The sequence below is a fragment of the Bos grunniens genome, chromosome 22, assembly GCF_055505025.1.
Source record: "Bos grunniens cultivar Pamir isolate PY7600 chromosome 22, Bosgru_T2T1.0, whole genome shotgun sequence".
Taxonomy (NCBI): domain Eukaryota; kingdom Metazoa; phylum Chordata; class Mammalia; order Artiodactyla; family Bovidae; genus Bos; species Bos grunniens.
This window is the reverse complement of record NC_141186.1, coordinates 46,476,834-46,491,697: the sequence shown is the minus strand read 5'-3', so window position 1 is coordinate 46,491,697 and position 14,864 is coordinate 46,476,834. Positions and strand designations below refer to the sequence as shown.

Here is a 14,864-nt window from a genome sequence, read left to right as displayed (position 1 = left end):
ATTAAAGTCCCGAGACACAGAAATATCCAGACACAGGATTGTCTGATAAAATAGTAGGCTTGCCAGGTGACTGTAACACCAGTGCTTTAGGGGGGAAAAAAAACTCAAAAAACTTCCTGTGATATTAATGCACTCATCAGCTTTTCCAGAGAGATGTGCTAATGGCCATTAAATCTGGCAGTGATTCCCAGTCTCCATGCTCTTCGGGTTAAGTAGCCCTGCTTATCTCAGCACTGCTATGGCCAGTGTGATAGCAAGTGGAAGGTTCCATGTGTTTGAGAAATGTTACCAGGATGCTGAGGCCAAATATGGAGATCAGAATACAGACTATGTAAGATTCCCTATCCTGTATCATGAAGGTATGTGCTATAAAAGCTTTAGATTAGACGAGAAAGGCTCCATTCCACACATAGAATGTCCAAGGATAGGGGAAACTTTGCTTTGTACCTGGCATGTTTAGAGGTAGGGAGTCTACCAGCTAAATTCATGTGAAAAAAAGAATTGGCTTGTATACTTAGTCCCCCTCTATCAGCTCAGTTCAGTTCAGTTCAGTTCAGTTGCTCAGTCGTGTCCGACTCTTCGCGACCCCATGAATTGCAGCACACCAGGCCTCCCTGTCCATCACCAACTCCCGGAGTTCACTCAGACTCACGTCCATCGAGTCAGTGATGCCATCCAGCCATCTCATCCTCTGCCGTCCCCTTCTCCTCCTGCCCCCAATCCCTCCCAACATCAGAGTCTTTTCCAATGAGTCAACTCTTCACATGAGGTGGCCAAAGTACTGGAGTTTCAGCTTTAGCATCATTCCTTCCAAAGAAATCCCAGGGCTGATCTCCTTCAGAATGGACTGGTTGGATCTCTTTGCAGTCCAAGGGACTCTCAAGAGTCTTCTCCAACACCACAGTTCACTATCGGCTCAGCGGTGTCCAACTCTGCAAGCGCATGGACTGTAGCCTGCCAGGCTCCTCTGTCCATGGAATTTTCCAGGCAAGAACACTGGAGTGGGTTGGCATTTCCTTCTCTATGAATATTCCTGACTCAGGGATTGAACCGGCATCTCTTGCGTCTCCTGCATTGGCAGGCAGATTCTTTACCACTGTGCCACCTGAGAAGGTCATATGTTTGCTAGTGACTCAGTTCAGCTTTCCTGATCTTGAAAACCCAGGAGTGCCCCTCTGCTTCTCTCTGGTACCCTCCATTCACAGTCCTCAGGCATGAATCAGGAATTCGGATGGTGAAGGTTGCCCTGGCCAGTGGTCTCACGGAAATATTTTCTTCGTTTGTCATATGCTTTCTTTCTCTTCCTCTTCTGCCAGTACGAAGAAGGAAAAAAGCGGAGGAAACCCAACTACAGTAGTGTGGACCTGTCTGAGGTGGAGTGGGAGGACCGCGATGATGTGGTAAGCGATTTGATTTCAAGCCTGGTGAGATGGACGCTCCATTTTACCCTCCTCTGCCTGGGAGCTGGTCAAGAGAGGCCCACCAGAGAAACACCTGGCCATCAGAGGGATGCAGAGACCATGGGCCCTTGTATGCATTTGGGGTTTTATAACTCTCCTCTGGTAGGTCCACTTGCAAATGGGTTTCCAGCCACCCTGCCTGCTTTGTGTAGTCTAAAACCATCTGCATTTGGGCTCTGGTTCCTTCTGCAGCCGATCAATCTGAACTCTTTCTGAGTGCCATTGATGGGAGCTGTGACCCTAAGGGGAGCCTGGCCAGAGTCTAGCGGGGCAGCTGCACAGCCAGAGCCAGAGTTTACCTATCAGGATGTCACCCAGGGCTTGGCAGACCCACTTTCCTCCTCTTTGGTTGACCACCCTGTTTCCAGGGCCATCCCAGCCTTTCCCCTTTCCAGGCCACACTTTAGTAACACATGCTTGTTTCCCAGACAGCTTCAGCCTTCAGGACTGTATCAAAAGTTTTCCTCATGCCCACGATTTAGCCCCAGCAGTCTTCTTGTTCCTTCCTCAGTAAATCAGATTTGTTAGACACACCATCTTTTGTGAATCCAGGCAGACTGTCCTTAATTAAATCCTAACTTCCCAGGTGTCCACATCTGGACACTTGCTCTTCCCTTTCTATATGGAGCCTTCATGCCCAGGCAGGGTTTCTCTGCTTGTACCTCCCTGATTTGTCTGAGGTCCTGTTCTGAGCTTCATCACTGAGTTAGCATTGTTTCTACCCCTCCCTCTGTTTTGCTTTCCGAAGGGATGTTGAGGGGAGCCATTTGAAACGCACAGGCTGGGTTCCTGTGCTTTCAGAAATGCAGCCAGGATCATGGTCCCCTTGCTGCTTGCTTTTCCTCTCTTCATATCCTCTGCAACCTGGACATTACTTAGCTAGCATAAATCTCTGAGATTTTTCCTTGCTTGTAAAATGCAAGAATCATATCTGTTTTAGACATTTACCCTATTTCCTTCTTCATCTGGGCTATCTCTTTTAAACCCCAATTCAGACAAAATCTTTGCTGTTTGATTAAAAAAAAAAGTCTATTTCTTCATCCATTCTCTTTTCCCAAGTGCTGGTGACCTGACGTCATGTCAGCTCAGTGACCTGGTATAGTTTTATATCTTCTTGTTCTTTAGACATCATCATCAGAATTCACGTCTGGGTCTTTTGATTATACCGCACCTAACGTACATGTCCTATCCTTTCAACCTGCTCCTATCAAGAAGCAGGCTACGCAGTCCTGAGGAATGCAGTTCAGGCATTTGCCTGCCTGGTTTCAAGCCCCACCTCTGCTATTTGCTGGCTGTTGGTCTCGGGCAAACCATTATTTTCTCTACATCTCAATTTTGGTATAGGTTCTATTTTCTCAGTCAAATGAGTAAGATAGCAGTAGTACCTCACAGAACCATTGTGAATGCTAGTGTGTTACTATATTGAAAGATACAGAAGTGTCAACATTGTTGCTCAGACACTATGAGCATTCTGAGTGATAGCTGTTACTAGTATTATTCTTGGCATTATCAACCCTCAGATAACCTTCTTATTAATGTATGTCTGTTGCTAAACTGTATCATGTAATTTTAAAGGGTGCTTTCCATTAGTTTGCTTTCTCTTCCCTTTCCATCAGTTGTTTTATTTTGACTTCACTGCATCTTTTTGTTTTCTTTCCAAGAAGTTTTGAACCCTGTCATCAGCATGCTTCTCCATCCCTTCCTTCGTTTTTTTTACATTTTAATTGACACGGGAGGCAAACTTGACGCTCATTCTTACTGGGGAGTCCCCACATCCAGGAAGCTGGCCTTCTGCTCGTTAAACACTAGGCTGACACCTGCACTTATCCTTTGCAGGTTTCCTGAAGGGATTTATTACTTGGCTCATCTGTACCCCAGTTGTTGAGTCATCATCACCTGTGCCCAGGTTAATTTTCCGTGAGCTGATATCACCTTTAACAATGATTTGACAGATGCTTTCTGTTTCCTTGCCCTTTTTGTCCTTTGTCATTGGCTTCCTAGCCATGTTCCTCACCTTAATATGATTGCCAGAACTGGATTCTGTGTCTGCCTTCAGAGTTCCCACAGCTTTAGCAAGTCAGTGCTCTTATTCTTCACCAGTAAGTCTCTGGTTGTGTGTGTTTAATTTGGGTCTCTCGTCTGCTTGAAAAGAAGGTACATTTGAGACATGAATTCCTTCACTCTCAATGTGCTTGATTGTGAAAACCTAAGTTACCATTTCTCTCCTAGAAATTTGCACATCCTTGATTAGAGAATTCTGGAATCTATGCGAAGCATCTTTGTGAAGGCTACACAAGATCCCACGTGCCCGTGTGTCTGCCAATGGGGTTTGCACATATGTAGCAGAGGGCAGTTTAAGTCAAGATCTTGAAAGCACCAGACAGGCAGAGTCGAGGAAGAAGCAGCATGTGTCTGCCCAGCTGTGGAGAAATTCTTGGAAGGAGCACCTACTTCTTTTGGCAGCTAGGCTTGTTGTTTAATTTCATGACCACATTTATAACATAGACCCTATGTGCTTCCAAAAATGATGTGAGGTCATATCTGTGTCAAGCAAACTTGAGTTTGAATCCTAACATTTTAAGCTATTGAGAGGAGTCTGACATGAAAGAAAAGAGAGGGGGATAATAATGAAGATGCTGCTGCTGCTGAGGATGACCGTGGAGGACAGCTTGCACCTATGAATGCTTAGGGTGTACGAGGCACTCTTCTACATACTAGCTCGTCAGATTCGCACTGCAGCTTTATGAGACATGTGCTATCATTAATACCATTTCGCAGAAAGAGATATTGAGGCACAGTGGCGGTAAGTGATCTGTTCAAACTTCTGGCTCCAGAGTCCATTTCTGAATTACAGTGCTGTCCTGCCTCAGTGTTCAGTAAGTGTAATCTGTTTCCATTATAACTGAAAGTGAAAGTGAAGCCACTCAGTCGTGTCCAACTCTTTGAGACCCGTGGACTGTAACCCACCAAGCTCCTCTGTCCATGGGATTCTCCAGGCAAGAATACTGGAGTAGGTTACCATTTCCTTCTCCAGGGGATCTTCCCGACCCAGGGATCGAACCCAGGTCTCCCACATTGCAGGCAGACGCTTTAACCTCTGCACCACCAGGGAAGCCCTATTATAACTGAAGGAAAGGGAAAGAAAGAAAGTGAAGTCACTCAATGTCTGACTCTCTGTGACTCCATGGAGGATAGCCCACCAGACTCCTCCTCCTTGGAATTTTCCAGGCAAGGGATACTGAAGTGTGTTGCCATTTCCTTCTCCAGGGCATCTTCCCTACCCAGGGATTGAACCCGGGTCTCCTGCACTGCAGGCAGACTCTTTACCATCTGACCCAGCAGGGAAGCCCAAAGGAAAGGGAAAGACTAGACTAATCATCTAAGCATCTGCCTTCAGAAAGTATTAGTGAACCTGGCCTTGGACCCTCCCAGGTCCTGGCGCGGATCATCCTTAGCTACTGGGAGTTGGGGGTGGGGTGGCGCTGAGGCATGGAGAAGCTTACCTAATCTCTGACTCGCCTGGGGAATGTGAGAGGGGCAGGTCCCAAATGGCTTTAGGCAGGCACCAGAAAGAGGAAAAATGAAAACCATGTCAAAGATAAATCGAGCTGTTCTTAAGAGTTAGAAAGTAGACTTAATTAGGACCAGCTCTCCCCATCCAAAACCACAAAAGTTAAAATGGGAAAATATTTCCAGAAATGCCCATTATGTGTTGTTAAAAAATATCTAGAGTAAAATATATGTTTTATTTTATACATGCCTCCAGCTAAAAATTATGCTTTTACTCTCTTGCACAGAAGATGGGAATGTGAACCCAAATCTAGACAGGCCCCGCATCAAATTTAGGTTGCTTGCAAGCACTGCAGTTCTCTATCGGCCAGATCTTATTCAAGCTCCTCAAAGGAGGAAAGAGGGGAAAGAATTAAAAGAAAAAAAACAAGCACGGGGCTGGGAAAAAGCCTTTCCTGACAGGCTGTGGCATGTCAGCATTTGCTCCTATTTCATTAAATGGCCTTCCCGTCGTCTCCTATTGGTGCCCATGATGGCACATCTTTCATCACTGTGTCTGCTGTCCTTCTCTGAACTCACAGAAGGGCCACAAGTAATTAGCAGAGATCAGCCAGGGGTGGGGGAAGGGACGGAGGCTCACGGTTCCCAGATGAGACCTTCAAAAATCAGATGCAGGGTTGCCCCGTTCACTGCCCATCAGTCTCAGCCAGGCTTTTCAGTGGCCTAGATTTCTCAGAGAGTATTTGAAGATGGTTCATGCTGTGAAAAGCTAATCCCTATCTTCCAGATGGTTGGCTTTTGAAAACAACCAACCAAACAAAAAACTACTATATAGGAAAATATCTTTAACTTGATTGTGTTTTGAAAAATGATTTTCTCCATAACAAACCAATACCCTTTGTGAAAATGTAACTTGTGCCCTGAGACTTCCTAGCTTCATCAGTATTTTAGCGTTTGCTGGGGGTTCGTTCCCTGACTCTCAGGATTTAACATTGAAAAGGTTTTTTTGGCCACTGTTGCCCTGAGGTTTACATGAACACCCCAAATTGAGGTTGATGGTCCTTTATTTATTTTTATTAGCCTCTCTCCCCCTAGACAAGAGCAGTTGGATGTTTATTCTTCCAAAGCCCCATTTCAGAGATCTGAGAATAGTATTTAGACTTACTGCAAAAGTACACCAAGCTGTGTATACACCCAGCCCTGCATACACAAGCCACCAAAGATGCATTCAAGCTAGATGGTAAAAGGTGTCCAAGACAGTATGGTAACCCTGGGAAGCACTAACCCCAATGTTTTTTTATCATTTTAGTTAAGAAATGCCATGGTGAATAGAAAGACCGGGAAGTTTTCCATGGAGGTGAAGAAGACAGTGGACAAAGGGGTACATTTTTCTCAAACATTCTTGCCGCTTAATTTAAAACAAACCACTGTGAAAAATTAGCTTTGAAAGCTCTATCTGGAGTAAATATCGTTCACTGAGCTCATTTTTCTCTTGTCTTTACTTATCTCAAACAAGATTCATGTAGTACTGTTAACCTGATCATAGTGTGTCCATTTATTTTTATTTATTTCTGAAAACTTCACCTAGCAGACTAACCATGTTTTCTTTTCTCTACGACCTTTTTTTGTTTTTTCAATCTAGAAACGGGTTTTGGTGATGACAAATGACTACTATTATACAGACATCAAGGGTACTCCTTTCAGGTAGAGCTGACCATAATACATGGACATTCCATCAGACCCATCAGTTGTGTTTGTACAAAACCTGCTGACACTCTCAGAGCTCATCATCTGAAGATAACCAAACATCCTGCCTAAAGGCTGGAAAGAGTGAGGAAGGGGCTTTTCCCAGGCTGCTTTTGTTTTTGTTTTCCATAAGGGGAAAAATGGTTCAGGCTCACCTAGGAGAACTCATTCAATTTGCCATGGCTTTGCATCTCATTATCAAGCAAATAAGCTTTGGGGTTCCAACTAAGGGTGGAGAGATAAATTCAGAGGGTTACCAGGGTCCTTAACTATCTAACTTGCTGCCCTTTATTTCCATGATCAAAAAGCGATCCTTCACACTTCGAGGCAGCATATTCATCCCTATGTGTTGTGCTTCGGTTTTAATTTCTCCGTACTGTTCCTCTGTGCTTGTCTGCCTTTCAATCCTGTTATTTCTCTTTGTAAAAGTCTTGAAAAATGCACTTGCCCCCTTGCCTGCTTTCTTATGTAGCATTCTAAAGTTTCCCGCTATTAACTTAGTGTGATAATGCTTTTTGTAAAAAGTTATTTTGGTAGGACTTCTTTGTGTTCTTCAACTGATGCCTCACAAAGCTCAGGGGAAAAAAGAGTTTACTGACTCTGGATCCATCTTAATAAAATCTGTGGTGGTGTTGTCGTATATGGCCAGGGATCTTGGGTGAATTCCATTTGGAACCAGAGCACTTGAGGAAACACGTGACTGCTAAGTGGGTTTGCCAAACGATGAGATTGTGTTATCAAAACATATTCTCTGACTTTAGATGAAAAAGGAAGGAGCTTAAATCAAGACTTTTGAGTGTGAGAATGTGAAAAATCTATCAGACAAGGAAGAGGGTTGGGCAAAGAAACCCACCATACAGTCATGTGGCTACATTCAAGTGACAGCAAAAGTGTTCATTTTTGCCATTAGAAAGGGGTTAATTTTCCCTCATCTCAAACTCTACAGTCTGGAAAGACCCTGGTGTGGCTAAATGTAGGGATGCATAAAGCGGTAATGAAGATTATTAGGGTATGTAGCTCTTACAAAAGCATCTAAGAGAAAGGCTTGCTCAAGGGCTTGTAGCAGCCGCCACACTTCTTTTAAACATACTCGAGAGCCACCCATTGCTGCTGCACTTCCGATCAGAAATTACACTGAAGCAGCTGATCAAATCTAAGAAAGACCAGCACCAACTCTAATCAGTGGGGTTTTGAAAGTAAACTTCTGAAAAAAAAAAAAAAAATTGCTTACAGAACATGAAATGGAAATGTGAAAATGGAAAATAGAAAGTTAGCCAACAAGGCTGTTCCAGTCAATGTTATGGATTTCAAGGTCTGCTTTGTTTCTCTGCACAGTTTAGGTGTGGCGCTCTCCAGAGGCCATGGGAAATATTTCTTCCGAGGGAATGTAACTATTGAAGAAGGTAAGATGCTGTCTTTATCCATCTTAATCCTTTCATGTGGGAAGAAAGCCCTGAAGCCATTGGGTTAGCTGAAGAATTTGCTCAGCTATCCAGCCCTTTTTCTCATGGACGTTTGACTCAACCATTTACCCGCCCTGATTTTACCTTGCTCTCTTAGACTGTTTCAGATGCCTGGGACTCCCAGATAGTGGGGGCTTTCCTTATGGTTTCATTTATTTATGTGATGCTTTTATCCACAAAGTTGTCGAGGCAACTCATAGGAACCATCCATCTACCGGCTGTATTCTTCTCATACATAAAAATCAGTACCAAGAAAAATATGAATTAGCATAAAAACTCAAGCCCAGGAAAAGGAAAACAAAGGTAGGCAAGCCTTAGTCTTCTCCACATTGAGCTACAAATTTCCCTTGTGTTTTGAGGCAGCCTAGGTCCAAGGGAAATGTGATCAGTCAAAAGGAATAAGGAGCATCTTGAGGTTCTTAGCTCTTCTTGTCTTCATAAAGCACCAGTGCACTGGGAACTCCCAGGAAATGGTAGCAGTTGTTACAGCCCTTTAATCTTTAAAACTGCTGTCTCCCCCATACTGTCCTTTACATCTTCCAACAACCCAGTAGCTCAGAGAAGTTATCTTTACCAGTATCACCAGCTCATAAGGAACGCTGGGGCTAGCCTGTGAAAGGCTTCACTCCCAGAGTGGCCCTACCCAGGTGTTAAATTTTGCATCTTGACAGAGAAGGGGCTGGACCAGACCGGTGTTCTTTTTGGGTATCCTCAGGGAGTGTGGGTATCCTGGGTATCCTCAGGGAGCATGCCAAGAGTGGGAAGGTCAGTTACAATCCAGCTTTTATGGGTTAGAACTGGTTACAAATGAGTGTCATGAACTTCCAGAAGCTGGACTGCTTTGTGATTCATTCCAGTGATGTAGCAGAGAAGGAATAGGAGACTGGAAATCCCTGAAATGGCAGGTTCCATATATGGCCTTCTGTCTACTGCCCAGTGTCCCCACCATGTTTCATGGACTTTGGGTTTTATCTCTCAACTGATGGTGAGATCTTAAGGAATGGGAAGGAGAGTGAATGTGGGTCATTTTGACCCGGACAAAGCTCAGAGTGTCCCCACTGCAGAGGCAATCAAGTATGTGCTCCCTCTTCCTAAAGACAGGCAAGAAAAAAACAGGCAACTTTGTGATTTGAGCAAAATACTCAACAGGATGTATTCTCAGGGATCTTTTTTAAAAATTTCTTTAATTTTCTGGCTCCATGAGCTACGTGTGACTCTGTAGATGTCCAGCACATGAAGACAGAAAATTCACATCTAAGCCATCTGAGGTCAAGGTGAGGAAATAGCTTATGGTCAGAACAGTCCCTGGTGGCTCAGATGGTAAAGAATCTGCCTGCAATGCTGGAAATGTAGGTTCAATCCCTCAGTCAGGAAATCCCTTGGAGAGGGGAATGACTACCCACTGCAATATTCTTGCCTGGAGAATTCCATGGACAGAGGAGCCTGGCAGGCTACAGTCCATGGAGTCTCCAAGAGCATATGACTGAGCACTTGTGCATGCATGCATGCACACACACACACACACACACATCTTGATACAGATATGTTGTACACAGTACTTGTTCAGTCAGTTAGAGCTAATGTTATTATTGTCAGCATTATCAATCAAGAGAGATGTGATTTTGTCAGGAGTATCTAAATTGGAGGTGAGAGAGTTAGAAAACAGCCATATTTCCTTGGTGGTCTAGGAGCTCAGAGAGGAAGCAATCAAAAAGATCTTCCCTTTAGGGTCTAGGCAGAGAGATTTGTAGATGAAGACTGATGAGAACAGAAACTAGAAATGTATATAGAATTGATATCATTAACCCAATATTCCAGGAAGGCGAGATCCAGTTCAGGGCCTCTGCACCTGTGATTCCTTCTGCCACGAGCACCTCAGTTACTCCCTGGCTCTCCCCTCACCTCTTGCAGGTCTTTGCTTAAAGTCACTGTCTCAGTGAAGCATCCTGGACTCCAACAGTTAACACTGACACCCCCTCCTCCCTCCCCATATCTTGGTACCCTGTCTCCTTGCTTCATTCTCTCCCTTAACTTCATAGTCCTCACTAGTGATAAGCTATGTATTTTAACTTTATATTCTTATCTCTTTTCTGCCACTAGAAAGTAAATACCATGAGACAATTAGTGCTTTTTCTTTTGGTCTCTGTTATGTTTTCAAGGCCGTAGACTTACAATCGAAGAAGGCAATGGCACCCCACTCCAGTACTCTTGCCTGGAAAATCCTGCAGTCTGTGGGGTCGCTGAGGGTTGGACATGACTGAGCGACTTCACTTTCACTTTTTACTTTCATCCATTGGAGAAGGAAATGGCAACCCACTCCAGTGTTCTTGCCTGGAGAATCCCAGGGACAGGGGAGCCTGGTGGGCTGCCGTCTATGGGGTCGCACAGAGTCGGACATGACTGAAGCGACTTAGCAGCAGCAGCAGCAGACTTACAATAGTACCTGGCTCATAGTTGATGCTCCATAAATAAACTGAAGGAAGAATGGGAGGGAGGGAGGGAGGAGTGGAAGAAGCAGGAAAGGGAAGAAAGCATGGATTGATGCATGGATTGCCCTAGGGACTAATCACTGTCCCATTCAACCCTCTGGTGTAGTTTATGACCTTTGGCACTATCAGTGACATTCCCAATCTCATTCCGCTGGTAGGTGTTGGAGCCAGGATATGGCCACTTGTGTCATATAGGATGATATTCTATATAATTTATTCCCAACTAACTATGAAATCAAACAGGAGTATGTGATGCTAGTTCTAGTAGTTTGCTATTTATTTTGTACATTTGTGTTTGAGGAGGATACTGGAATCCTGAGTGCAGTAAGATATCATTGGTCATGAGGGAAACTGCCATTCTCAGTTAGTGGAGTTGCTGAGGTGGTCACTTAGAAGTGTGTGTCTGCTAATGACCCATGAAAGTGAAGTCACATAAAGACACAAGGAGAAAGAGTGATTTCGTACACTTAGGGCATCTCGAGCATTCTATAAACACTCTCCAATTCCCTGCAAGCCTCAGTTCTCCTAACTACCTCTCAGAGACTGACAACTCATTTCTACTTAGGATCCTGTATCACCTAGCAGGTTTTGCTGGTTAAAAACAGTTGAGTTTTTGCAGTCTCATATCATTCAACCTATAGTTTCACCTGCAAAATCACCTGTCCCTTAGGGATGATTATAATTATGTTTTTCACAAAAAGAAACTGACATTTAGAAAAGTAAAGCAACCTGCTGACATGACACAGGAGTTTAGTGGCCCACTCAAATTCCTGACTCAGGCTGTACTGTATGGGCCTCCAAAGTTGGTGTCTCCACTGTTGTGCTAAGCTTCTTTCCCAGGACTCACTGGTGCATCATTTATCTTCAAGGAGTTAAGTTTCTGGGAGACTCTGGGGAAGTTGCAGTAGTGGCTGAATGAAGTGGAAGTTGGGGGAAGGTTCTGCCTGAGATAAAAATATTTCCTGTGTGCAGAGTCCCTTTTCCCAGGCAGATGTCTTTGGGATTGATGCCTACTCTTAACCCCCTATCCCCATGGCCTTAACCCTAGAACATTTGAAGCATAGAAGAGAATGCGGGGAGTCAGTGCCCCACACAGATGACACATACTCATGACACCCTTCTTCTTGACCTCCAGGCCTGCATGACTTAGAACACCCTGATGTGTCCTTGGCAGACGAATGGTAAGAATGAAACAGTCCTTCTCAGCATTGGTCTTTATTGTCCTCTTTGATTTTAAGTTGCCTGTACTCCCTTGCCCAGTTCTCCTGATTCAAAGGCAAAGGAAAGTGATGCTATAAATATGTACACATTCTTGTTTTGGGCCATGTCACATTCCTAGGTCCTACTGCAACACTGACCTACACCCAGAGCACCGTCATCTGTCTCAGCTAGAAGCTATTAAACTCTACCTCAAAGGCAAAGAACCTCTGCTCCAATGTGAGTGTGCTTTCAAATGCACATGTTTGTGCACGTGGCGGTTGGGTAGTGGAGGGGGGTGTGGATGAACTCAAAACTATACTTTCTCTAGTTTTCAAGGGAAGCTTTGCTTTGGCAAAGGTGATCAGTCACAAGAAATCCAGCCAAGTGGCTGCTTCCTATGGGAACAGGAGAAAGAATGTGGGTTGCCAAGAGTCATGCAGATCCCCAATCCCATTTTAACTCTTCACATTGGATGTGTCCTATTACCAAACCATTTAGTCAAGCACCCGAGTAGAATGAAAATGTTACAGTTGGAAGGAGACTACCAATAGCTACTCCCTTATTTTGCAAATGAGGCACAAGGGCTGAAAATAAGACTTGTCTCATCCAAGGCCATACTCTAGGTCTCCTGGTTTCTGTCCAGAGTGGGACTGCCACTGTGACATGTTGCCTCTTGCAGTGTACATTCTGCTGCCCCTCCTCCCACCAAGTGCCCTCTCAGGGAGCTCGGTGAATCAAATGGCCAGTAGCTGGTGCAGGGGGAGAAGGAGTGGGGCAAGGAGAGAGCAGCAGCAGGCCTGATGCTCACCAAGCGTAAGACAAGTCCCCTGGACAAACACAGGTTTATGTTGATTAATTCCAGTAGTGAAAGTTTGGGCACAAGGGACTCACCAGAAATGAGCATGGCACTCAGCCCTACCCCTAGCAGATACCACTTATTAGTGACATGAGAAGTTCTTTGCACGTCTTATCTTACAGAAAACCCTAACAGCCCTATGAGAGGTGTAAGATTATCCACATCCAAACCACATCTTCATGAAATGGATTTACTTTTTGGGATATGCTCTAGTAGAGAAAGCATCAGATGGACATCATGTGGACTCAATTTTTCATTTTATTTGCCTATTTGAGTGATATATTTAAGAAACAAAAGTGGAACACTGATCTAAAGAAGCACTTACATTTACCATCCAGCTTTGTCAATTTTAAACTTTTTGCCATATTTGCTGCAGGTACTTTTTAAGGAATGAAATATCAAAGATAATGTTGAAGACCCTGAGTGCTCCCTATGTGATCCCATTTCCCTCTCAGAATTACCACCCTGTATTTATTCATCATTCCCATGCATTGTGTGTGTGTGTGTGTGTATATATATATACACACCAAATATATACATATATACCTATGTATCCATATCCATTATAGGCCATTATGTTCATTACTTTGTATAATAAAATTTATATATATTGTATATGTTATCCTGCAACCTATGTTTCACTCATCATACATTATATTTTTGAGATTTGTGTTGATAATTTAGCTCTGATGCATTTACTTGAATTACTATGTGGTATTCTACTATGTAACTATGTCTCAATTTATTCATTGTCTATTTCATGATGAGTTGTCTCCAGGTTTTGCTTTTACAGCAAAGCTGCACCATCTTCTTGGCCACCAGCCACGGTGAGGACTGGGCTGCTGTAGGTGATAAAGCTGGAGTGTTTTAGGATGCCTCTGCTAGACTCATGATACCCTCCCGATTTCTCATCCTCTTCCACAGAGCTCTATCAAGAACTCATCTGGATAAGGATGGATGTCCCACTTTAGGATGGAAATAAATAAATAAATAAAAGCTTAGATGGAAGAAGTCACAAAATAAGAGTCCCAGAAATAATTAGCTATCATATCCTTCTCCCTTACAATCAAGATCAGGGCCCTGAAGAATTGCAAATTTTGATAGAGGGCAGAAATGGGGATGAAAAGAGAAAACTTTCTGAGGAGTGCTGCCTTCTAGTCTCCAAATCCCAGAGTTGGCTTGCTGGTCTATGGCATCAACTTACTCGATGGGGAGGGAAAGTGAAAACTTGTAGTGTGAGACACCCAGCATTCTCAATTTACTATCGTCTTATCCAGATGCTTTGGGGGCCCTTGTCTTATGGTGTATCAGGTGTCAGAGCTGTTTCATATTCTCACCTGGTAGGCAGTTAGCACAGCAACACACCATAGGAGATAGTAGCCTGCAGATACTGCAAAATGAGCCTGGTGAGCACCTCTCGTGCTGTAGTTTGGGGTCCAGCCAAAGCCATCTTTTCAAGTCTGTCCTTCCCAACAGGTGATAAAGAATTGATACAGGAAGTCCTTTTTGATGCCGTGGTGAGTGCTCCCATTGAAGCCTATTGGACCAGCCTTGCCCTCAACAAATCTGAGTAAGTGGTTGCACATGTCCCCTTTTCATGGCCATTTCCCCACAAGCCGTCCGAAATATGGTTATGGTTTAAAGAACTAAAGTTGCTTTAGGAGGCTGGTGTTAAAGTTCTTTAATTTTCCCCAAAGCTCCAAACCACAAGAGCTAGAGCAGATTAGCGGCTCTGACTTGGATGGCAAGCTCCTGGGTTTGACATACAATTTGTTTGAATTTTAACATTACATGAAATTTGGTCTGTTGAAGTAGGGTGACACTTCCGAGAGAGAGAGAGAGGGAGGCGGAAGGAGCATTTTGCTTCCTGCCCTGCCATGGCTCCCTCTCCTTCACAGTCTGGGGGGAACTTGGGATCTGGGCCAGGCTAGGTTGTGAGGAGGACAGGAAGGTGAGAGCTCTATTTCATTAAGGTGTCAGATATAACCCTGCGGTTTTATTTCTGAAGTGGAGTATGTAGGGGGAGGGGGGCAACCAATGAAAGTTGTCAAAGACTAGGGTGAGAAGTGCTTCAGTAGCTTATTATTATTATTATTATTTTACTACTTTAAGTAGCCTGTTAATGATTAAAAATTTTTAA

At 44.0% G+C, this 14,864-nt stretch overlaps 1 protein-coding gene across 4 annotated transcripts in view; it reads left to right on the top strand.

Moving 5' to 3' along the window:
* The window catches only part of CACNA2D3 (calcium voltage-gated channel auxiliary subunit alpha2delta 3), a 900,680-nt gene that overhangs the window by 721,693 nt on the left and 164,123 nt on the right, over positions 1–14,864 (top strand). For 2 of the 4 annotated variants that reach the window (XM_086367461.1, XM_086367460.1), the window contains 7 exons: positions 1,317–1,400; positions 6,280–6,351; positions 6,613–6,674; positions 8,052–8,119; positions 11,804–11,849; positions 12,008–12,105; positions 14,201–14,294. In XM_086367461.1, coding sequence (XP_086223587.1) covers positions 1,317–1,400; positions 6,280–6,351; positions 6,613–6,674; positions 8,052–8,119; positions 11,804–11,849; positions 12,008–12,105; positions 14,201–14,294 — 524 coding nt within the window. The remainder of the gene's footprint in view (positions 1–1,316; positions 1,401–6,279; positions 6,352–6,612; positions 6,675–8,051; positions 8,120–11,803; positions 11,850–12,007; positions 12,106–14,200; positions 14,295–14,864) is intronic. The other 2 variants (XR_015151529.1, XR_015151528.1) reach the window with 1 other exon arrangement.